At 40.8% G+C, this 26,565-nt stretch overlaps 1 protein-coding gene across 12 annotated transcripts in view; it reads right to left on the bottom strand.

Annotated features, from left to right (window-relative positions):
- The window catches only part of LDB2 (LIM domain binding 2), a 378,161-nt gene that overhangs the window by 217,595 nt on the left and 134,001 nt on the right, over nucleotides 1-26,565 (bottom strand). For 2 of the 12 annotated variants that reach the window (XM_074865848.1, XM_074865846.1), the window contains exon 1: nucleotides 2,111-2,561. In XM_074865848.1, coding sequence (XP_074721949.1) covers nucleotides 2,111-2,242 — 132 coding nt within the window. In that variant the 5' untranslated portion in view covers nucleotides 2,243-2,561. Of the gene's footprint in view, nucleotides 1-2,110; nucleotides 2,571-26,565 lie in introns of those variants that run through there. The other 10 variants (XM_074865847.1, XM_074865845.1, XM_074865854.1 and 7 more) reach the window with 7 other exon arrangements.

Consider the following 26,565-nt stretch of genomic DNA (forward strand, 5'->3'; position numbering starts at 1 on the left):
AGGCTGGCCACACCTAGTCACTGTAAGTGTCCCAAGAAACTAGTGTATATATATATATATATATTTTTTTTTTTTTATTAGGGAAGGCGTTTTAATTGGAGAATGAATGAGATGAAGCTAGCAAGAAAATACATTTCAACAAACAATGCTCACAGCACAGAGCTCAGAAATTAAAAAACAGAGAACCAGAATGCACACACGGAACAATCACAAGGCAAAAGTATTTTTACTCTGAGCAAATAAAAGAAATGCTGGAGCATAAGGCCTTCATTAACTAAGCACTGTCAAAGTAAAATGCTGCTGAAACCTATGGCAGTACTAGCAAGGAAGAGTAGATTATTGCTTTTTGCCCACAACAATCCATGTGAATGTGCACAGCAAAAACTGCAATTAAATGCACTGAAGTCTAACCTAGCACACCTCAGCAATGAAGGAGGGGGAAGTTGTTTCAGAAGTCCCTCAAAAACTTTTCTAGTGTAACATTTGTAAAGGAGCTGCAATCAGAAACTGGTCAATTATTAAAAGTACCACTAGATATGTAAAAAGGCTAAATGAGCACTGACAGCTTTTCAGAACAGCTTGTATATAAAACACTGAACCACTTAATGATATATATATGTTCTTTTGGCCTGAAAAAGTCTAGAAATTATTACATTAATATGTACAGGAATGTAAGGAACAGAGTTGCAAGACACTGACAAATAAACAGTAGCAAATAAATCCCCCAAGACCCCTCATTCTATCTAAATGGCAGTGACCCTCCGCAGCCAAGAACTTGGGGCAAAACTGACAAACAGTTGCCATGATTTTGGAAGCAATGAGCTGCTTGGAGTTTTCAGTCAGCACTAAGTGTATTTACCAATTACTCCACAGTAATGTTTTAAGACTAGCAGTGGTAACAGTGTTAGAAATGCAGTTACCCCGTAGCGGTTACCCAATCAGAAAGCAGGTCACATCTCGTTAGCTGTATCATATACATTAAACGTCACAGATTCTCCATGGCTTAGCTGACAATTCAGACATGTGTGTTTTATTTTATGATAACCTCATGTTCTCTGAAAGAATTACAACAAACAGACCAATCTGAGATCCTTTACCATGCTTCATGGCACGAATTTGGCAGATATTTGCCTCTATATAAACCCATTCACTATAAAAGATTAGTACTTTTTAAAAGTGTTTTCAGGACACGACTAGTAAACTACTATGAAAAATTGCAGCACCAAGAATGTTTGCTGCACAAACACAGACACATGGACAAAAATGCAGCCTGATTCAGTCCATACACTTTTCACTTCAACAGACTAAAAAGTGTGCTTTATTTAACCACGTAAATAACAAGATGCAGCCTCCACTATTTTTTTTTTTTTCTTTAAGTGACAAAAGTATTTCCCCTTCCCATTCAGCATATTCTTTGTGGCGGTTGATCTGGATTTAGAAGCCACGGTGTATAAACCACTAACAGATTATACAAAGCATAACCAACAGTGAATGTAGTTTACATTATTGGGTACTTTTGACAGCTATATGATGAAGTCATGAACCGATCATCTCTCTGGCTAAAAGCAATTGCATTCTAAATGTAAACACGAATTTCTCTTGTCAGTCGTCCTGAACATGTGTTCTTTAAGTGCAGCCTAGGAATAAGTTTTTAAAACTCTGCTCCTGTTTTCTGTTATCATTCATTTTTAATTTTAACGAGTTTACAAAACAAAACCAGAGAAATGTTCGTCTCTTCACCTAAACCTGCAACATTTCTGAATTAGTTTTGTTGCAAAAGCTCAAGCGATACCTGGCAATATTATAGCTGCAAATGCCAGCAGGACAGATCCTGAGCAAACAACACAGTAAGGCAAAGAATTTTCCTGAGACCAGCATTATAATCAATCCTGAAGTGCTGTACTGTAATTTCAAGATTTCAGCCTAAGCTGGTATCTCCTCCAAGAGTTGCTCTGCGTGGAAACATAATGAGGGATTACCCAATTAAACTACTAAATTAATTAGGGTTCGTGCCTGCATATACTGTACTGTCTAGTGGGACGCTTCAGCTGGAATTCGGGCTGAAACCTACCACGGTCCATGCACAGGAAAACAAGGCTGAGGGACTTACCTCCGTCCGCGACTGCAGCCTCTTGTTCATTTCATATATTCGGTACTCTGGTTGCACCATGTATGGTGTGTGTCTCCTATAAAATGGGCCAAAAGGAGAAGAATAGAAAGGGTCATGTGGTGTGCTGGACATCTTGCCTGCTTGCAGAGATTCAAGCTACACAGAGTATCATCAACATCCATACAGAGCACATGGGCTGTGTGTTCTTCACAGTACAAAGTAGCAGCGCGCACACACACACACATCCAGGCTGCACGCACTGGCTGGGAAGTGCTGTGGGAGCCCTCTATAGCAGGAGCCGGGGGGGGAGAGGGAGCGGGAGCGGGAGCGCACAGGCTCCAGAGAGAGGGAGGCTGGAGAGCTTCAGGCACCACCGCTCCTTTTTAAAGCAGCAGTTGCTGGAGGGGTCATTTCCTGTCCACGCTGTAGACTAGTTCAAAAATATAATTTTCCCCTCCGCCTGACAGAGGTCTAAGGTTTGGGTTTAATTTTTCCCAGCCAGGACCCCTCAGGAACCTGGCAGCAAGGCTTGTTAGCATATAGGTGGTTTAAAAGCTGCCTGAGCCAATCACCCTCTGCGAGGAGCACGCTTGGGTAATGTCAGAAATGTGATTACTACAAAATACATAAACACAGGCCACGACAATCCCCGCCGCTTGCAGCTGGTGATTCACCCGCGCCGAGACGGCTCCCTTCAGCGCAGCTCTGCCAGCTCCAAGTGGCCGTGCTGGGCTACCGAGGCTTCGGCAGCCCTCGCCACCCCGGCGGTGGCCCGGGGGGGGGGGCGGGGGGGTGTGCTGTCGCGCCGCACGTCAACAGTTTGGGGGGACGGGGAGGGAGGGGGGCCCTGCTGCCGCCCCGGAGGCGGGATGGCCGGGGACGGGGAGCCTGCACAAAGACATAACCTCCATACACCACACTTCACACAATGGAGAGCAGGCAAATGCTAATATCAGAAACCTCCCGGAAAAATGTAAAAACACAAAGAGCCGGGTGGGAGAACGAGACCCCGAACAACTGCTGGCAGTCCCATTCGGCGGGGTTGCGAATAAACGAACGGATCGTTTTAAAAGCAGCTATCCGGCTTAAAGGCGGCGGCAGCTAGGTAGGAGCCGGGTCCCTATTTTCGGGATCATTGCTGTGCATAAATCCAGCAGCGGTTAGAGTGCGTTGCAAAGGAAAGATATCTGAACCCGGGGGGGTGGAGGGGGGTCCGAGGGAGGAGGGGAGGGCAAAGGGGAGCTAATCACCCTGTGGAGGTGAAGGATGAACTTTATCTGTTGAATCATACTTGCAGGAAAGTGCTGGGAGTGGATACCACGTGAACAAAAAGTCCTCAAAATATAGAGGAAACAAAATGGGCTCATCCGCTCCATGGGAAAGTGCAAGGTTTAAGAGAGCCTTCAAATTACCTGTACAAAAAAGCCCTTGAAGCACAGACTGTGTCTTTATACACAGCTGTAAAGTATCAGGCATTATTTACAGTACTGAATAAATGTAAAAACAACAATAAACAGCACTGAATTAATCTCTCATGTAAATTCATTCAAGCAAATGGAACCACTCTAGGAACAGATTTAGTTAACTAATATGATTAAGAGAATAACAATCAGCTGCAGTCACAGCAGTTCTCAGCCGGGGTGCTTCACAGGAACACTGCGGGATCACCCATTTCACAGATGGGGAAATCAAGGCACACGCCATTACCTTTTCTAAATTTATGCAATAATCCCAAAAAATATTTGAGCACGATATGCCTTCATCCATTGCCAAAAAATTCATTCGACTCTGACTGGACGTAGGAATATTTTAAGACCGATTTGAAAAATTCCAGTTTCACTGGCACTTGGCTAAATCTATAAAATCTGAGTTTTCTTTTCAGGATAAAATACAAAAGTGCATCGTTTTATTCTAGTGACCACTGATTGGGATCACAATTTATCTTTGACATACCAGTCGCTGTTTAGCAAAACTATTTCTGTACGCGCTTGTGGAATAACAGTTTCCATAAGAAGTGACGTATTGAGCTGTTTTATAGACTTCCCACAGCTTCTGTCACTAAACACAGAGCCAATAGATAATACATGGGGTATTTCACTTCTCTCTTTAAATGCTCCCCAGCTATGCAGCAACGCTACACTGTCGCTCCAGTACCATCACAGGAGGTGCTGAGTTTAATAAATAGCAGGGGTTCACTGGCCACACAGAAGCCCATAGCATGCCTGCGTACCTAGCATAAAACTTCCTTGTGCTCTTAACAGATCCCAGCAAGGCTACCTTAAAGCCTAAAATCAAAATGACCAGGAAAATTACAGTTACAACACTAATGTGAACAATTTTTATGGCTGAACTACCACCTATTTAAATAAATGTGGAAAAAAAAAATCAACCCACTAAACTGTGGATTTTACTTTGTTTACAAAGCAAATCCAAAATAAAACATATTTGCCGAAGAAGGGACACACTGCTTTTTGTAATTAAAATGGTAGAATTTTGCATAGCTTGCAAACTGTGTCTGTTTTAAGGACTTTTCGACTAGGCTAAAATTCACTGTTTCAAAGAAGTTAAACATGGTGATAATATTTTTCATTTTGACTGGGGTGGGGGGAAAGGAAGAGGCTGCATGAAAATAGAAAAAAAAGATACAAACTCGGAGTACTGAAAATGAATGAGCAATAGGATTTGGTTTCATGATTAGGAACCCCAGATACTCCCCCCACACCCCATGTAAGAGCTTCTGTGTACGGGTCTAGTGTAAAGCAAAAATATGCAGTGATATTTTAATAATTCCCATTGATTAACTGGCAAATTATCGCACACCTCCAGCCCACCGGCAAGAAGCAAGTCCCAGGGTAGGAACCTGCTAATTACAGGCTCCAGCAGCACTTCCAGTTGCCTCTTATCATCTAGACCAGTGTGATGCGCACTACAGTAAAACAGAAGGCAGAATCAAAGGAAAATAAAGTTACAGGGATCCTGACAGTGTCATCTCGATTCCCACTTGGATCTGCTGCCTTTAAAGTTTCGTGTGCTCTCTGGGAATGCCGGTTAGGGGGCGTGCAGCCAGCCCTGCTGCCTGGGCTGCTCCAAACACCCCCCCCCACCACTGGCATCAAGCCACTACCCAAAGCGGCTCTGGGGTCAAAGGCAAACTTCTGGCCCAAGATTTAGGTCAATCAATAAATTCCTTAATCTAGAAAACGAGTTTAATGTGAGCAGAGGGAAAAAGAGGTGGAGGAAAACAAGAGGAAGAGACTAGTTAGTCTTCCCATATCTGAAAATGAATATATTCCTGTGCCTGCATATGCACAGCTACAAACGGATGAGAAAACAGTGTGTATGGAGTTGCGTTTACATGGGTGTGTGCACATGTGAATACTGCTGTGCCTCAAAGCCGAGAGCCTTACCCCACCACTCAGAGCCCAGACAAGGACTGTGACACCACCTCGGTCACCCAGGCCTCAAACTTCCCCACCGCCTAGGCTCACCAGCCCTGACGTGGGTGCTGCACCCAGGCATGAAAGAAAGAGGCACCGGGATGTGGGCCCACAATTCCCAGCTGAGGAAGGGGATCTGGGTGGAAGTGTGCTGTCAGACCCCACCAGCGGAGACAAAGCCGCGTTTCGCGTCCCTCTGGCCAGGCACTAACCACACAGGCCCCCAACACCCGAAGCAGCTTCAAGACATGGTGTGCTGAGCTGCCTGACGTCTGGGTGCCCGATTGCCCTCTCCTGGGCAGAAACAGAAGGGCCTACGTAAATCAAGGACTCCGCTTCAGACAGCTCTGGAGGACACTTTCCCTTCATTACAGGGGGAAGCATGGATTTCGTGGAGCAGAAGACCTGCACCCACCAGCGTGAAAACCACAGTGCCTACAAGTAGCTGAGATGTGCTGTGATAGAAAGACCAAAAATCAACAGCAGAAACTTCCTCCAGGACACGAGCAGGAGCAAGAAGGGATGATCCAGAGCGGTTTGTTTGTCTGTCTCTGCTGTTTATGCTGTCACACACAGGCAGGTGCTGCCTTCTCATTGCAGCTATTACTGGAGCCCCTGGCACAGGGAGTCCTGCACAGCCTGCACCGCGAGGGACCCATGCTGCCCACTGCCACGCCACCGAGCACCATCGACAACCCCGTAACACAGCGCTGCCAAAGGCACCACGTGCAACCGAGGCATGGTCCTCGCTTTGCCAAGCTGACAATCGAAGCAGCTCTGAAGGCTGCACTATTTTTAATAACCACTCAGTAATAATAATAATGCAGAGAAGAGATATAGCTGTAAATAGGTGTAATTGCTCTATTTATCCCCAGTGTGTGTTGACTGTTCAGTCTCTGTCAGTAATCAGGTTTACAAGAATACACTTAAGGTGGTTTGTAGCTGTTGAAAAGACAGGAAAGGAGAGACTGATCTTAGTTCAAGATACACAGCAAATGAAGAGCTAAAAATTAGAGGTACTTGAAATGAGATTTCTTCAGAATATTCAAGTAAAAGTTTTTGGAAAAAAAATTACAAAACTACCTTTTCAAACTGTCCTTTGTTTATACAAAAGCTAGATAGCATTGAACACTTTTCATGGGGTGACATCAGGTAAAACAACAAAACCGTTTTCCTGTGGATGCTCATGAGTGACTAAATGAAGTTTGCTTATCAAAAGTTGGGATGCACAATGAAGAACCGCCAGCAGTACCCCATCATCTGTAATATGCACTCAGTTACTGAGCTCAAACAGAGGATTTTGACAGGTTTCAGAACTGAATACTGCCATTAATTTCTACAGCTATAGAATAGAGTGTACCAGATGCTTGCAATTTATGAGAAATCTAGAAGCTGTAGTTTGTTTGCATTAAATATTAATATATTGAAATAAAAAACATATTCTGGAAAACACTGTCCTTTCACAGACAATTTGTGGACAGGAAACTAAATAAATCTGTTTAATCCATTGTTAAACATATTTGCTGGGCCCAGTATACACTTTCAGGCTTTTTCCATGTACACTGTTTTTTTTTTCTGGTCATGATAATTGTCCTTTTCTGTCACTAATAAATGACATGATTACTTTTATCAGGAAGGTTTTTAAGAAATCTGTAAGTGGGGCCCACCAAAACTACTGTATTTCAGAGTTTACAGTGCAGCAAGAAGGGTTCACATCTTTTAAATGCTTCAGGCTTTTTGCAAACTCAAATCTACCTTGCATAAATTACTTATAATGATAATTCAATACATATGACAATTCAAAGAATTCTCTTCAGCTATTTAATGCTAGTAAATTAGAGTTACAGCTCCAGCACTCACCAATGATGCTAGAAGTACCTCTGAATAGATGATAACACAAAAGGGGTTTTAAATATTTTTTAGTTCTGCAGTGTACACAACATCTTTGTCCACAATCAAAATGGATATTAAATTTTGTCTTGGGACTTTATAAATGCTCAGTTGAATGCAGTCTTTGAGGAGCCTGCCCATCTCTGACCAGGCAGTCTGTTTGCTTTACCCATACAGTATATGCACAGCACCTGCAGCAGACAGAGCTGGGGAAGAAAACATGAGACAAACTCAGTGGTGCAAGTCATATCTTGGTGTTACAGTGATGGGCCTCATACCAAGATATAGCAGACAAACTGACTTACCATCTCTCCAATTAAGGTATGGTAAGCCAGTGTTCAGTGTGTTTTAAGAGTCCTCCCTTTGTACCTAATGCAGAGGGTATACTGGTCTGTAGAAGCTCTCAGCTGCAGAGTCTGGCTCTTCAGCTCACAAGAGACTTATGCTTTAAGCCCTAGAGGCTTCATTTTGCTCCTCAGTGTGCTGTCAATGTGGCACTCTGAGTGGACAGTATATCTGGGAGGCCTCCATCTACCCTGCATCACACCTGGGCACTGTAACTACAAAGTACATCACGACCATGCCAGAGAGGGCTCCTGTCAAGGCAAATAGCTCCATGAAGTGCTGGGAGGAGAGGCGGAGGTCCGAAGTGTGAAATATCCAGCCCTTGACCTCCAGGGGAGGTTCCCTGGGCTGCAATAGCTTCAGGATACCAAAGAACAGCTTCCCATTGACAGAACCAGATCATTCCTCAGGGGTTAGTATTGGGACCAACGCTGTTTAACATCTTTGTTGATGACATGGTCAGTGGGATTGAGTGCACCCTCAGCAAGTTCACTAACAACACCAAGCTATGTGGTGCGGTCGACACGCTGGAGGGAAGGGATGTGCCATCCAGAGGGACCTGGACAGGCTTGAGATGTGGCTCATGCAAACCTCATGAAGTTCAACAAGGCCAAGTACAAGGTCCTGCACATGGGTCAGGGCAATCCCAAGCACAAACACAGGCTGGGCAATGAGTGGATTGAGAGCAGCCCTGAGGAGAAGGACTTGGGAGTATTAGTGGATGGAAAACTGACTATGAGCCAGCAATGTGCGCTCACAGCCCAGAAAGCCAAGCATACCCTGGGCTGCATCAAGAGAAGTGTGGCCAGCAGGTTGAGGGAGGTGATTCTTCCCCTCTACTCTGCTCTCATAAGACCCCACCTGGAGTACTGTGTCCAGCTTTGGGGGCACCAACATAAGAAGGACATGGACATGCTCAAGCAGGTCCAAAGGAGGGCCACGAAGATGATCAGGGGGCTGAAGCACCTCCCTTATGAGGACAGGCTGAGAGAGTTGGGGTTGTTCAGCCTAGAGAAGAGAAGGCTCTGGGGAGACCTTATAGCAGCCTTCCAGTACTTAAAGGGGGCTACAGGAAAGATGGGGAGGGACTCTTGATCAGGGAGGGTAGTGATAGGTTGAGGGGTAATGATTTTAAACTAAGAGAGGATAGATTTAGATTACATAGAAAGAAGAAATTCTTTACTGTGAGGGTGGTGAGACAGAGACATTGCCCAGAGAGGTTGTGGATGCCCACGTCCCTGGAAGTGTTCAAGGCCAGGCTGGACAGGGCTTTGAGCAACCTGGTCTAGTGTCTCTGCCCATGGCAGGGGGGTTGGAGCAAGATGATCTTTAAGGTCCCTTCCAACCCAAACCATTCTATGAATCTATGATCTTCCAGACCGTAAAACACCAAAGAGATTTTATATACCTTGGTTTTGCTGTATCTCTGAGGACACCACAAAGGCTGCTTTCCAGCATCTGGCAGCCTTAAGAACACTTCTGTCTTGTTTTGTTCCATCTCCTCCTTGTTTCCATGTTCACTCCATTTTTCCCATTTTCCTTCATATCATCCATCCCAGCCCATAGTCCCTCTCTGAGTACAGAGTTCCTTTTCCATGAATCATTTCTAAGTATCTGCCTTGGTACTTTCTCACCGTACATGTGTTCGGTTTTTTTTTCCCTCTTGCCTCTATATATGCTGCTGAAGTTTGGGGTGGATTATCACGGAGACTGATGTTGGTAAGTGCTGTTTGAAGCAACTGAGATTCTTCACCCAAAGTGCTCAACAAGTTTAGCTGAGTGTATTTTCCCTGAAGAAAGCTTGAAGAGCTGATGCTGAGAGTGGTGAATCCAGAGCAGTCAAGCAGGGAAAAGAAAGGGATGAAATTCCTGTCATTTGCCTCTTGCAGCCATCTCCCAGTGGCTGAGGAAGAAAACAGCCTTCAGCAGCAGAGAAGACAGTACTGTGGTTTATAGCACTGGCAGCCAGCCAAAAAAAAAAATCCAAAGAAGTAGTGGGGGACGCTACAGGAGCAGACTATGGTCTGGGAGACTGACCCTCCAGCGAAAAATCAGACAGGCCAGCAGAGAGGTAGGGACATGAAGAGTCCGAGCTCCTTTCTGATACACTAGTTTCCCTTACAGACAAGCTAAATATGAATTAAGTGCAGGTGGCACAGTCACTCAGCTCTAACATATTACACAATGTGTTATTCAAAATTTCTTAAGTCTATCTCACTCCAAAGCAAGAATCATTATAACCACCCCTCAATATAGTAAGAAATAAGCAACACCAGACTTCAACACAATCTTTAAAGAAACCCTTCCTCCCTAACTTGCCCTCAGAAATATATGGCAGTATAGCCCGCCTGTGACAGATTACAAACTGGGCCTCAGAAAGGGAACAGATGTGTGGATATGAAAAAGAAATGCTCATTTTGGCTAGAGTTTCCCCGAGAAGTTCTAGTCCCTACCTGGAAAAGCTTAATATTGCTTCTACATACTCAACTCCACCATACTGATTTACCTGTTACACACCTCACCCACTGCTCAACTTTTAGCATATTTCAATTAGTTGAAAGCTTACTTTTTAAAGGACTCAACTGGGAGCACTCAGCTTTGGAGGCATTTCAGTTGAGTGCTAATTAGCAACTAGCTGACTGTCAACTTTTCTTCTTCGAAGAGAGGAAGGGGTTGGTGATTCCCTTCTGAATTACCTGGCAATCAAACACATGTTGAAATTTATTCATTAACTTATAATAATCATCCCTAGCACTTCTTTGGCAATTTTCATCTTCAAAGCACTTTATAAACATTCATAGAGACACTGTGGTGATTAGCACTATGACAAACTGTGCAACTTCTTGCATATGGGTCTCTCTCCCCATTTTACAGGTGGGGAAGGTAAGGGAGAGAGGAATGACTGAGAAAGTCAGTGGCAGAAATGTAGTTATACTTCTGGAAGTTACGGTTTACGGATTTGTATTTGGATCTTGCCCAGCGCAGACACACGCACTAAGCAGAACAAGTGATGGACAGACAGGAGAACTGATGTGAAAGGGAATGATGCACAGAGAAATTCTGTGCCTGGTACCAAGGTGGTATCAATCTGACAGCAATTTGGATCTTGTAATTAGGCCTTTATCATTTAACTGAGACAAGTTGCCATCAAGCCTATACTGCATTCACCTAGTTGCTTTGAACCAGCAGTTATGCCTTACTACAAAACATGCAGTGCCACTGTTTTATTTATTCAATTATTTTAACACCAAGTCCCAACCAATAGTGGAAAGAAAAGTATGTTGGAAAATATTATTTCCTACACAGATTTTTCTAGAGTCTTTTATTTCATTATTCTAACTCTTTCTCCATTCTATATAAAGATTTGATCTTAAGCTTAAACATTTGCACTTGCAAAACACAATGAAAACTTGCCAAGAAATGAAAGTGTGCTGAATATGATCCATTGAGATTCTGGGTATCACTGTTGCGGGTACTCTGTACACTGTTGTAGACTGTACACTCAATACATGAAAAATGTGGTCAGTTACCTGTATGCATATTTTGTAGACACAATATATTTTTTTAATTTGGCCTTTAAAATTTAAGTATACGTTATTGATTTAAATTTTATATTTTGAAATGTTACCATGCTCTGTAGTGCTTGCATTTTGCCAAGGCCTTGTACGGCTGCATAAATGTGACTGAAATAACCAGGAGTTTTGCTTGGAAAATCTGATTATGCTGCAAGAGCAAAATGTTCCAGCTCATGAGGGTGAAAGACTGGCTGTGCCTTTCCTTTTAGTGAATAATGATTTTGCACAGAAAAATAGTCTAAGCAAAATATATACTGAATAAATCTTTTTCTCTTCTATGTCATAGATTCAGTTCCTTCTACATCTCACCTTCCAGGCATGATACTCAGTGAGCTATACTCAAACAGTGACCAAAAAAGTAACCATGTATCTAATTCAGTATTTAAAACACACCAGACACATCTTAGACATGTCTGACATGCACATATTGCAGAGAGCATGGAAAGATGCTGACATCTCTGGAGAAGCAGCAGATCTGAGCTCCCTCTCTGACTTGTAACTCAGCCCACATCAGGAGCTGCTGCCTCTCCTGGAGAGAGGACACCACCAACCAGCTGCTCAATGGCAGCAGCTGCATCTCCCAGCTTCTGCTCTCATTGCTAGCTTTGATTTTTGATTCTAAGAGTGCATTCTGCTCTCTGCTGCCTGTTGTCTTCCCAGCATTGTCCCACTGCACGGATTCTGCAGCCATGCGCGCCCATTTATACTGGTGTATTAACAACCTGCAGTTTTAACAACAGCATAATGTTTTGTGTATGAAGTGCAACAGCTTGTGGAATTCTACATACATTTGTCCGTATCTCTTCGCTGTGAAGTTTGAAGGTTATTGATTAGAAAGCTTTGTTTCTAATTAGAGAAACAGAAGAAACCTCCAGCATACTTTATTTCTGCCTGACACTGTACCCAGAGAACTGGCACAACACGTTGTCTGTAGCAAGCCTTCTTCAGTGCAAGCGTCCTAATAAATACTGCCTTGATTTCAACATCTGGTTCACATTAAATAAAACTACAGATGTGAATCCAATAAAGATAGAAATTTTGGAGGGAACATAAGAGGCTTTAAATTAAACAGCAAGACATTTGTGTTAATTTGCAAAAGCAAAAAAGCAAGTAAAATTACCACAGGACTTGCAGTCAAACTTTACTGTGTCTTAGCTAGAAAGGGTAGCACAACAAGGCCAATTATTTTAAAACCACCTCATCCTTAATGTGATATGAAATTTCAGACCAAGTTCAGGCATTCTAACTCACAACATTCTAGGTTTTTGTATTTTTAAACTTAAAATCTTAAGATTTGTGGGGAAAGATGAATGAAAGTGTGTGAGAAGGGGCATAAAGTCAGCTGAAGAATTATGAATATAAGGACAGTTACAGGGCTATTTTACGTTAACAGTATGAGCACTGAAAATTTTCTTAAGTCTTCATACAACCTTTGTATTTCATGTATATACATGCAATTGCACCCTAGTTAGTAATATGTGCTATGTAGAGATTAAAATAACATATGTGTTTGCATGCCTTCAGTTAAATCTACACTGAAATTTGCTATTAAAAAACCCCATTTAAATCCAATCATTTCACATTTTGATGAACTAAGTTTAGATTTTCAGAACTTTGCATAATGGAACAGACCAAAGTGTTGCCAGCCATATCTAGTCTCACAGCTTTTTAGTAGACTAATAAAAAAGCACAATGGGATGGGGGTGTCAGGATGAGTACATGATCAGTATGTATAGTCAAGTTTATGGAGGGACATGTCCATAGGTTGTCTCCTTGCTGCTACCATTCCCTGTGCAAGTTAGGTGGCAGGTGGTTTGTATATGGTCTGCAGTCACACCTCCATTTTGCAGCTCAGGCTTTTCTAAGTAGTTTCAGGGAGCACATCTGATTGCAAATAAGTCAAAGACAATAATAGTTTTTTTAAGTATTGCATACTTAAGCTTCATTTTTATTAACTGGTAAAAAAGAAACATTTTAAAATAAAGTTCCCTTGTTGAAAACTTTTCCAGACTAATTTCTGTATGTTTATTGCTGTTACCTCTTTCACACTTCCCAGAAGGTCTTCTTTGTAAATATATTCACTATGGCACAATTTTAAAGCCTTTGCCACTTTGGAAACTCTAAAATTCAAATTCACATTAATTTCCTTGATTCAAAACAATCAAATTGAGTCACACTGGGAAAATCTTACAGTATTTCTTGTCTAAAGCAAAAGCAGGCACCTACCACTTTAGGGAAAATGCAAGCTTTTACAAAGACATAGATTACACTTGTCCTTAGAGTCTCAGTGAGGCAATGAGGCCATAATATAAAAAGGAGAGAACCCTCTGCCTCCTCTTCCAAAATTTTTATTTGCATGTATTTTGCTTCTTCATGCATCTCCCACAACCATTCTTCAAAGAGAGTGCTCACTGAGATGAAGAGGCAAGAGGTGAGACTGAGGTGGGAGACTGGGATAGTGAGCTGAGTGACTGTACTAGTATTTCTTAGATTTTTACAGTATATGATGGTGCTAAATGAAGTTTAACAACCTAAAATTTACGTTAGTGATGTTTCCTGTAAGAAACCGGGAGCATATATCATGCATACAGCTTGACATCATTTATTGCTAATTTCAGAATGGCATTTCCATAGCCATATTGTGCTCAAATCATATTCTGCCATTCCTACACATATTGTAAGAGCATCATATCAGTGGAATCTGGCAGTGCATCTCAAGGCAGATGACACACTCTCCAGTGTGTCTTGTGGCACTGTTGGCCCAGCTGCCCAAATTGATGTCTTTAAAGTCATACATGGCAGTTCATGCAGCCAGGTCTTCGTCTGCTGGAAGTGAGGTAAAGGGACAGACAGCACACCCAGTTGTTTTCCCAACACAGGGTTAGGACATCAATGCAAGGCTCACCCATGGGATCCTGGAATGCACCTGTCCTGCACTGTAGATGTAATCCTCATCATACATTGGTTAACACTAATAACCTCGTACAGCAATGGACTGCAGTTAAGGACAGGCTATTTCACAAAAGCTGGAAAGTATAGTTAAGTTCAGCCAAAGGCTTATTTTATTAAATCATAATGAAGCTTCCTCTTCACCATCATCCTGCCCTGCAGTCATCATTCTCCCAATCCAAACTCACCTTTTTCTTTTCCTTCCATTCTATTCAATTCCCAATTTTCATTTCCCCCTAATAGCCCATTCCTTACATCTTATCCTGAACCAGAATATTTCTATCTTCCCTTCAATTTCAGATATTTCTGAAACACCTACTAACTCTTCCCCTGCCACTGTTTTTAGACCTCTCCTCCTACCCAACATCTACTCTGTTTCAACACTGTTCCTCCATCCCTCACCAACATTTACTCATCTTCCTGCAGCCCCTTGATAGGTCTCAGCACTTCTGGCAAAATGCTAGGGGAAGCTGCAGCACACAAACCTTGTTTGGTCACAGCAGTCCAATGATGTATTGTGCGTCATCAATCCCACAGAAACCCTGAAGTACATAAAATATGGTAATGGCAGTCAGCCCAGAAGAAACTATCAGATCTGCTGATATTCTGCCAGGGTTTTTGTGGGAGATCAGGAAAGGTAAGAGGGAGTGCATGGGAAATCAGAGAGATAAGAAACTTGGAATTATGTGGAAATCAGTGCAGCCAGTCAAAAAGAGTTTGCTTTTTTGGTTTTGTTTATGTTTTTGAAAAGGCAGTGATTTAGGACAGAATATTTTTATTTTATAGGAAAGCAAAGTGCTACAGGTTAAAGTTTGATATCAGGTTCACTGTCAATGTGAAGATATACTGAAAGTTTACTCTACTGTTACTGTGATCAATCATCTGAACTCAGGTCACAGTTCCTTGAAATATGTATTCAAGACTTGGACATAGTGAGAGGAAAGAGAGGAGGCAATGGTGTTCACAACATGATCTGTGTGGCTTGTAGTCATCCCCATTCAACCCAGAGTTATGTCCATTTGGGTGCTCAACCAACTCCTGTTCTACTGTTAAGCCAGGTTACAGACTTCTGTTTCTCATGAATACAAAAGCATAGTGATTTTTTCTCAGGATATAAAGGGCTGTTGTGCCCCATCTTGTACATTTTTCCTACTTGAATATTGATCTTAAATTTAGTTCCCTTAATGCTCAAATAATATCCTGGATTTTTATTTTGTTTTTACGTTTGCCATGACTCCATCTTAAATCACAGATTGAATATCTTACATACAAAAAAAGATTGTTTAACAGTATTGCCAGAACTAACCTGGAGACACACATGCAGAAAGCTCAGATGAGTTTCAGACAAACATCTGAAGTTCTGAATAATGATTTGAGTTAAAGATCCTGCCTTTCCAGATTTCCTATTCTTGATGAAAACTGGACAAAGAGAACCAATGTAAAATGGGAACACTTACATCAAGTAATTAAAACCACATGAGACCGCATAGTTTAAGAAAAAAGTAAAGAGTTTTCTGTTGACTGTCATAAGGCATCAGTTACTTTTTATTCCAGGTACCTGTGTCTCAGCTGTCCTAAGCCCATTTCAAGGTCCAGGTTTCTAAAGGATGTTTTTTATGGCTAGGCTATGAGGTCCTGCTTCATCTGCAGAAGGTCAAATGCTGTATAATTGCAAAGCGGGAGAAGGCAGGCCACAATGCAATTTTTGTTTACTCTGATCCTTGCTAGATGCTGTATGGCACGGGATGTGTTCTGCTGGTCAGCTTAGACACACTGTATTTACAACTGCCATTTTATACAGATAATCACTCATTTTACACCCACAATCACTTATTTTCACAATACTGGGTCCAAGGAAGCACTTCTGTTTGCCCATCTTCTGCAGCAAATGATGTGTGTGTCTTACAGACAGTGGTCTGTATTTTAACTACTCATATTTGAGTTCTGAAAGTTGTGAACCTTTAATAAATCACATCTTCTGGAGCAATGTCCAGATGCAGACATTTAAACACATATTATTGAAAGTTAGTCTCCATTACACTGAGCAGTATATTCCAGGCAAAAGCACTATGTATTGCCTGATTGAGTTTAGAAGGTCTTTATAAGAGCGTGTTTAAAAACCAGGTCAGCAATACCTTAGCCTATATCTATATTTCTATACTCCTTGGGTTTTGGGGTTTTTTAATCTGATGATCCAGCACAAAACACTGAGTCAACCAGCAGAAACCTGGTGCCCTTATCTCAGCCAGCTGTATTTATCACTTGGATGTTGTATCGTGCTGCTTCTTCTATGTTCCACATTTGATTCCAGGACTTCTCCTGAAGGAAGGGCAGAGCGATGCCCTCTTAAATACTAAGCTATAACCTAGTGTTTAGGGCACACTCCTAGGAGCCAGTGTATGGACATGTGAACCTCTTAAGCAGAAGAGGGCAAAGAAGTTAGGTTTCCAACTTTGTAACCACAGAGAAATTGTATAAACAATGGGTGGAGGCAGCACCACTCCTTATTTGTGTGGAGACAGTGGGACAGTGAAACACATACCAAGAGGGTGTTGAATGTAATAATCAAAACCAACAGTGGTATACAATAGACCACCCAAAACACAGCTGTAATAGTTTTTCAGCTCTGCCAGGGAAACAATGAATAGAAACTACAAGCAGAACAGTTTTGAAAATAGCATTTCTACTTTTCAAAGTAGAATTTTAAACTTTGAACAAGCCAGGATAGTATTTAGAAACTTTTTTGCGGATACAATTTTTGCTGCATGAGGTCAGCTGTGGTAACAGCACTGGGGAGGTGCAGACCCTAACAAAGTGATAGGTTAGCATGCTGTGTAGGAGTTAGGTATCTTACAGAAGCTGCTTTAACTGGGCATTTCCTGGTATTTAAAGAATTGCATTCAGAGGTAATGACTGTCAATACTTAATCAGAAAAACCATCATTTTATGTCAAACAGAGATTATTACATAGAAAAAATATATTAAAATAGTTCTGAAGTTTTTCCATTTTCATTCTGCTCTAGAAAAAATGAGCTTCCTGGTAGCAAAACCACTTTGTTCCAAACCAAATCTGTAAAATTACAGCTAGAGTAATTTCCCTAGCAGGCCTTGAAAGGTGTCGCAGACGTGTGCTAAGAAAAGGTCCACTTGATCTGCAACCTGAGAGAAACATGGGGGGATCATAGTTTAGATTTCCAGGGCACCTCTGCAAGCCTGACCACATCCCTGTGGGGTAGCCTGTGGGGCCACCTCCTTTCTACTATTGCTGGATATCAGTACTCAGGAGTTTCCTTCTGTAGGGGAAAGTTCTCAAGAAAGCATATTCATAACTGGGTATCTCTCAGCCCATGTATGAACCTTGCCAGCCCTATCATACAATACTCACTGCACTTTATCCAAAAGCTGCACTGAATAAGAAATCATCTATTTTCTCGTGAGCTCTTCCAGGAACTTCATCTGTATAGTATGTCTCTCAAGTGAAGGCACCTCGTGCAATACTGATGAGCTTCCCTGTTAGATAATAGAGCATAAGTGCTTCTCTTTTGTGTATGGGCTCTGAAGCATAGCAAGATTAAGGCTAAAATTTGTGAATTCGTCAAGTTTGGGGTGCCTCAATGATTAGATGCCCAACTTCAAATACCTAGGGTTTGATTTCCCTGAGCTGTTGATCATTTGCTACTCCTTCAGATTTTATCTACAGTGAGAACTGTCAGTGCTTCAGACACCTATACCTTGATTTTCAGAAGTAGAGCCAAGAAACAAACTATTTTCCTATTTATTAAAGTTTCACAAAAATAATGTTTTTCCCCAGTCCAGGTTGGAGGAAACATTTGGAAACGTTAGGTAGAAAGACTATCACCATGGGAAATGACTAGGTAGACAAATCCTTTGCCTGAGCGTAAAAGCCTGAGGTGCAAAGTTTCTGCTCTGAACCTGATGGTTCAGACCCAGACCTTCTCTGAATATTCCCTACACCACGGTATTGGTTGTAGTACCAATAGGTGGTACTATATAGTACAATATAGTACCACAGGGTGGTACTATCTCTTTCTCTTACTTAAAAGAGAAATTGACTATTGAACTGAGAGTTTCTATCAAAAGCAAGGGTGAATCCAATCCTATTAAAAAAGTTTTGATAAGGCAGCACTGTCATGTGACCCCTTTCTTTCTTCCTACTCCCCCGAAATGTTTGACAAAAAGAATTTCAATCTAAACTGGCTCTTAGCTTGGCAGATGAAGAAGCATTTTTCAGAAGCTAGTTATCACCAGTTCACTTAAGTTTTGGTGGGCCATATAACAACAGAAGACCATCTGCCATCTTCCTGCTGTCCTTTCTGCTCTACAAGAGCAGAGCACTACGTACCTACTAACTTTGTCAAGTCATAATGATGGGGGGACCATTCATTAAAAATCCACATTCCTTGTCTGAAAACCTTCCAGCCTGAGCCCGACATGAGGCAGAGACTCAAGACAATATTAGGCTGGAGAGAAGGGTCCTGAATCCCATCCTTAGCGGAGCTGCAGTGAGGATAGGCGGAATTGAACAACTCAAGGGTGTTCAAGCTATTTTCAGCATTTGAAAACATTTAATGGTGTTCTAGGGAAAAAAAAAAAAGTAAAAACCTAGTATGTGGTGTGACTCGTATGGCCTGTGTGCAGTACTGTGACATTTAAGGACAACAGAGCTGGAGAAAAGAAGAATTATATGATAAATTATACATATTCCTGTAGTAATAGAAATCTATAGTAACAGATTCAAAGAGGCACAACATTTATTAACAAATTCAAGCTTCAATAAAAATGTAAGGATATTTTTTCTACTTTAATCAGAGGAAAAGAAAAAAAATGACTAGCTCTCCCCCAAACTTCTGTGCCCTCTCACCCCCAACTTCTCAGTCTCCACTGAGCACACATAGATCATGTCTGCCTCAGAACGTAAATACACAGCAGTGCAACAGAAGAATTAAAATTACAGATAAATCCAAGGAACAAAACCAGTTAACAAATGTATCTTGTTAGACTGCTGTCAGACAACAAGATTTTTATCAGAAATGCTGTTTTTCAGAGGACACCAGGATAATTTCCTCCTAATAAATTTCCATTTTGTTGAGAGTGGCTAACGGTCTGCCGGTTAGAGGGAATCTCCCAAGGGTATGGCTTACGCAGCTCTCCTACCACTGGATTAGATGTATGCACACATTTTAAAATACAGTGAGTAGAGAGTACCTCTAAAAGTACATATGGGTATTTTTAAAACAACACAAAAATGGTAGAAGTTTGCCCTGTTTTAAAAAAGATTCGCTACTTCGTTTATTTCGTCTTTTCCCCTGAATGCAGAGGAAATGAGTGTACATAATTCCACGTTCCCTGGAAGGCAAAAGGAGAACATCACTCTAAATAGTTTGTGGTGTTGTTTTGTAATTTCCATGAATCAAAGCATATTTTTTTACTGCATCACCTATAATTTTTCATAATCTCTCTCCTTTCCCTTTAAAAATGTTTAGAGGAAAAAAAAAGAACTGTGTGTCATAGGGTATTAGCTGATTAGTTCATTCAAACAGTGCTAATTATAGGTTTAATTGCTTAAATGTGAAAGTCATTTATTTAAATTAGCAGCATCAAACATACAGTATGCTCAAAACCTGAAACATTTTGGTACTGGGAACCAGGGTTATTGTCTGTAAACAGACCATGCAAAATATAAGATGAGAAACAATGTCCCTCTATGTACTGATCGGCAAACTCATTTAAACCCCAAACTCCCTCCTCCCCTGCCTCTGGGGTCGGAGAACAGCCTCATTTGAACAATGACTAATGGAATGCACTGAAATGTGCGGAGGGTTGAAAGGAGAAATACTATTCAAGCCAACAAACTCATTTCATTTGTGATTTAGAGGGGCACTGCACCTTTCCCCTGAACTCCTCCTGAGAAAGAATGAATAGGCATCTCAAGGTTATGTAAAAATGGGTATTTTGGGTGGAAAACTATATTGGTTTTTAAAATAATAAATGAAGAAATAAATAAAGGTTTGTTATGTCATAAAAATACTGCAGGGAAAAGATGTTTGAACCACAACAAAAAGGTAGTCAGACCTATAGTGACTATAGCAATGACAGAAAGAGTATGCTTGTGAATTAAAAAAATATGCTGTATTAAATACACAGCATGAGAACTATGATCAGAGTGCAAAAGATGGGCTCAGTTTTTTAATCTGAAAAAAAAAGGAAGAAAAAGAAGAGAATTTTAAAGAACAGAAAACATTAGATAATTAACATACTGAAGAATGCCTGGCTGCCAATCCCTCCATCTTCCTGGGTTGACAAAGGAATGCATATATACATATAGATAGACGGTTATTTTTTAAGAAAGAATTTTTTTAAGAACAAAGAGATTCAGAAGAGCTAGATTCCCCAGACATATCAGTTTTCATGTTCTGTATCTCTGTTCCGTCAGTAATCAAGTTGTATCTGAATGTTATTGCATTTTTCTAAACCTTCAAGTTGATATTAAGCCCCAGTATTCTCAACAACATTATGGAAGTACACACAGCAGCAGTGGCAAAGGCTGGTGGATGCAGGAAGCTCCTCTTAATTTAATAAGGGTTTTTAAACCGAACGCTATGCACCATTGACTATGCAGGAAAGCTATTTTTTGCTGCAAAAGTTCCCAGCTCATGAATATCCTTGTACGCTTCTCTGTGCACAGCCTCTCTCCGTGCCCCCTTTTCCTGCTGAGAGGGTCATATGGCCACAGGAGAGCCTGACCCCCTGTTTACATTTCACTGTGCAGATTACACAGTGAAGAATAATACTACAGCTGGTTACTGCTTACAATTATTTAATTTAAAAAAAAAAACCCAACACTTTAAAAGCTGAATTTATATAAATCCATCTGTCTCTGTGTCTCTTTCTCTTTCTCCACATGCAACTTGCCATTTATTTTTTACTCATAAATTTGCTACACTCATTCATTACAAGCTTGGCGCTTCCTTTTTGGGTGGGCAGGGTGGGCAGAATGGTCGTACTTTTGCTCCATGCAATGCAGAGCCTGAACTTGGAAAGATTAGAAAGTAAAAAATGTTTGGAAAACATTATGGCCATATTTTAGATAAGCAAAGTAAGGCAGGGAGAAGGTACAATCCTAACATCATGCAGCAGTCAGTGACAGAGGAAGCAATATGCTCTCATACCAGAGACTGAGCCAACAGTTTCATCTCTAATTTTTAGAGACCCCTACCCTCCTGACCCACAGTGGTGCCCCCACAGAGAAGCAGGTTTTAGGATGTCTAAGCAAAAAATACAGCTAAACATAATAGCCCAAGAAAAAAAGTGCCAAAAAGATAGTATTGCAAATTTAGAAAGAAAGTCCTGGATAGATTTTGCTGAGATTAAATCTAAATTGAGTGGATTTCCAATGTGATCAGGGAACAGCATGTTAAGGGAGAGAGTTGGAGACGTATCCTTGGGGGATTTATGTGGTTATACCTCCAGATGATCCCACTGCAGTTGGAAAATGAGATACAAAGGGCTCTATTCTGCCCTCATTTACACAGCACTTAACTCTGATTTTCATGCCATTTAAACAAGAATGTCATGTAAAGTGTCTTGATCATTGAAAATGGTGCCAAATACATATTCTCCCCTCAAGATTACTGCATGCAATTCAGATCATGGGACATTTACATGAATAGAGCTGGCCTTTAGAAAAGAGGTACAGACATTAAAATAGAGGTTGCATGGAAACTAATCTGAATTGGCCTATTTCTCAGATACTTAGCCAAAATAACCATGTAAATTACAGTTTCTTTAGCAGTTTTACATTTGTATTTGTCAGAGCAAACTGGTATTTATGTACTAGACATACTTCATATAAATGTCCAGGATACAAATGCAACATTCAGAATGACGTCCTTTAAGACTGTCGTCTAATTTGCTAATATATGTAAATCTATAATATTGCCGGTAAGATGCAGTAAAAAGGATGCGTCACATCTTCCATTCATCATATGATATCATGTAATATGTCTCCTCATTCTTAGGTGTTTTAAAAGCTTAGCATTTCCCAGTTACAGAGAGTTATGTTGCCCTCTGGATAAAAGATGGAGAAATACATGGCAATGCTGACTTTTGAAGGACAACTGTTATACAATATAATAAATACACAGTATGTTAGTCCCCGCTTAGCTGTGCTGGTACATATTATGGACAGGCCTGTTTTACCTTATTCCCATTATTTTAATCCTCAGCCACAAAATGAGACAGTATATTATTATACTCACGGTTGCATTTCAGGCATTGACTTTATTATCTCCTTACTAAACACCATACTTAAATTAAGGTGTGATACCAGCAGATATGGTCCTGTTCTGGATAGAGCTGTACTTTAAAAAAACCCTGCAGATTCTGTGAAGGCACATGCGACAGATATCCTTGAAAATCATAAGCCACTATGAATGCAGAAGGCAAGATAAGGTCACAAGAGTCTTCTCAACCTTTTTTTGACACTTCCTCAGGCTAGGTCAGTATTGAATTTAGGGTGCCAGGCAAAAGAGCCCAGCAAAAGAATCCATCAAGTTCCCTTGTCCAGTTTTATGCATTCACATTGCCATCTTTGGATACTGTAGACTGACCTAAGGAGTGGGTATTAGTCTGAAATTGGCTCAAGCTCAAACCTTTTATACCTGAAACTAAGAAAAAGCCATCATTTACTAAGTATGGATAAGAAGCAATCTGGGTCTCAAGGTTCAGGCTCATGCTCAGAGAATAAGGACGAGTCTTTAATTAATCAAGAACCTCTTCAATACATGTTCTGACACATTTCTGTGTCAATTTATGACTAGGTTTTTAAAGTACTGTTTGTTGCATATTTGGCCACTTCAGAATCGTGTTCTGTTTGTGAAATAGATAAAAATGCAACAGGAATGTACTCAGGACTATGCATTACAGCAGCAATGAAGCATTTTTGTGCCACTCTGTTTTCAGTCTCTGCAAGTAATGCAGCGAATAGATCATATGATGAATTATAAATTACATGATACATAATAGTAATCATCATCACTACCCAAATGATATAGAACATAACAAGAAAAACTAGCAACTATTCAGTGAAAGCCAACTTTGAAATTTTGTGTCAATTTATTCTAGGAGTAAGTCCTAAAATAAAAGAACAGAAAAAAACACCGTGTAGCCTACCTATAATCAAAACAAACTGCAACATTGCTATTATGTAATGGCTAACACTGAACAGCCAAAGTTCTATTTTGTCACCAGATTTTGAGCAGTGTGTATACTTAGGAAAAAATTCATGGACAGGTGTAAAAAAGGCAAAATCACTACACTGTTATTTTCTCTCTAGCCTATAGGCTGAACTTTGTGGCAATGTTCAGTGAGCACCCTTTTTTCCTAAGAATTCTCCTTGTGCTCTTCAGACTAAAAAAATGCAGATATATGTCAAAGTAAAAATAATGCCCACAGAGAAGGGAGGAAGTATTAGCTTTTCTTCCCCAATCTCAATTAATTTTCAGTTTGGATTTGCTATGAGTTCTGTGGGAGAGATTAGAGGGATTCCAGCTGCAGTGATCTTCTCTGAAAGACACCTTTCTGTGTGCTGTAAAATGACCAAAACATGGTGTAAGTTTGGAGTGAACATAAGGTCTTCTTTTCCACATATTGTCTAAGAATTTGTACAAACAAAGAATGTATGTCTCAATTTCTAAAATCTTTTTCTTTTATAGAAATAGAAAAGTTGGTAAAAACCAAGGCTAGCAAGGGAGTCTAGTACTACTTTCTTAGTCAGTGAGTACTGACTTGATTTTTATATCTCTAAACGTTATTAACTTTACCGACATCAAAGAAGGCTCACAGCCTTAACACAATATGAAGAAAAAAGGTATCTGGCTGCACTGGCCTCATGTTTCATTGTACTATCACATCACAAGCTGCTGCACTGATAGAAGAAATCACATATCCTCTACAAAAAGAGAAGAGAAATGTATATATGACAGTCTTTGAAAGTTCTGTAAATGCACGTTAGGCACTGACTGCATTTCACTGACACAATACACGCTGCTCTGCAGCAAAGGCACAAAGTCATGTGTCTTTAGCAAAGACAACAGAGAAGACAAAATTTAAAGTTGCCTTTAGGGAGCACAAGTGAAAAAGTAGCAGTGTTTCTGATGGGATCTCCCTCTGAATTTTTAAAGCATGATGATATAACCAGAGCACCAGCTATTTTCTTCAGCCATATTGAGCACAGGTAGAGTGGTCATTCCTAACAATATGCCCACTGAATCATTAATAGCTTATTTAACTCAATTTTTATCTCAAATACCTGCAAAAGGAAAAAACAAAACAACATTAAAATAAACTATTGCCACTTTAAAGAATTGCACCATGATAAGAATGTAACTGGCACAAGAAAAACATAGTTTTGTGTTTCTGTAGTAGCACTATAGAAGTGTACTTCTGCACCCCACACAATTGTTTGGGGCCAGACTAGGATTGCTAGAATCCCCTTGTGCTTTCTGCCAGGCAGCCAGGGGTGCTGGGGCTGAGGGGTGGGTTTCAAACAGCCAACTTCAGACAGGCAAAGGTTTCTCCATTTAAGTTTCCGTCAAACCTCCTGAGATCTAGATAGGTACATTTTCCCTCTCAAGTAGGGACACAAATCATGGATGGAAGGAGATAATTATTTGCCTCCAAAAATTCCCTGTAATGATAGGAAGTGGAGGATGGAAGGAGATAGAAGAGATAGAAGTGGGGTTTTTTGTTGGGTTTTTTTTGTTGTTTTCTTTAATCTGTCACAAATATGGAACACGAGTCACACATTAATTAGATTGTCTTGGTTATGTGTATATATACTTAATAGAACAGAGGCCATTAGAAGCCATATCACTACAAAAGGCCTCAGTGTTCCTGTAAATACAACTAAAAGCATGATCACAGGGTTATGGCATATATCTCAAGTACTGTGTGTGCATATGTGCTATTTCAAAAATACCATGAGTTTTATTGCCAGGTATAACCTTTCACAAACACTGGACAAAAGTGTGTACATAGGTGGTAGCACTTCAGTGGAATTGGCAGATTGCAGCTAATCTAATGGTGTAACATGATACGTGTTTTCTATTTAACGTGTTGTGAGAAATCTAAACACAGTTAAGATTTTTATTTTTATTACTTTCATTCTCCCTTTTTTCCAATGTTCTTTCAGTAGCACAAGAACTGAGAGCTGAACAAACCCCATAATGTGATGTTTAAAATAGTTACCATTTTTCAGGAGTATTTTTTAGGAGGTGGTAGAGATTGAGAGGTTGTTTTCTAAATTAAGAGTCCAAGATTTATGGGCAATTTGAGTGGTACCTGGAAAATCGAAGCAGTGGGACGGAGAGAGAGGAGTAATGGTGTTGTATTCCAAGGCAGAAATAAAAAGCCTTTGTTGTCAAATTCTTATTACCAAGATTTAATATTTTGCTTATTTATTTGAACAAATACTTAAACTTGTTCATCTCAGCCTTGAAATACAGCTTGAAAAAGCCTGGGTCAGGCTATCAACTTGACCACTAGCCTCTGATGAGGTAGCAACAGAAAAAAATGTCACATCCCTTGAGTACTGCGCTCCTGAAATTGTTCCACCAGCATAGAGTGGCATGGCGTACTAGCTAAAACACAAGTCTTACAACCTCAAGTATAAAGCTGAAGTAAATATGTGATATCCATATGGTTATCACATATGGACTGCTGTGAGATCCAAGGTAATATGGACACAAGGTTCAGGCTGCCTGTAGCTCAGGTCCCCCTGTGCTATCTCCACTGCTCATTCAGATGCAAAGGAGTCTGGGCTGACAGCTGGCTTCAGGGCTAGAGCTTCTCCCAAAGGCAACCCAAAGCTGTTCTGTTACTCGACAGAGATTCCTGTGGCACACTCAGTACTGTCTTGCTATGTTTGGAGAAACACCTACATTCGTACAGGAAGCACCATCACTAATACTGTGTGTCCTCTCACTCGCTCCCCATGGGAAAAGCTTGTGCTTTGCTTGGTAGAGTTTCAGAGTTGTGGTTGCTGTTGCTTTTGACATATGTATATTGTTAAATGTTTACATTAGAGAGGATGGGGTCAAAGAAGAGTGCCTTGCAACTGGAGCAGAAGGCAGTGAGGTCTGTGGGGATTTTTTAAATTTCCAGAGTTCATTCCAGTGTGAGATCAACCCTGGAGAAAGTTATCCTCTCCACAGGGATTAGATTTCCTCTTAACATAGAG

This window comes from Strix uralensis, chromosome 4, assembly GCF_047716275.1.
Source record: "Strix uralensis isolate ZFMK-TIS-50842 chromosome 4, bStrUra1, whole genome shotgun sequence".
Lineage (NCBI taxonomy): Eukaryota > Metazoa > Chordata > Aves > Strigiformes > Strigidae > Strix > Strix uralensis.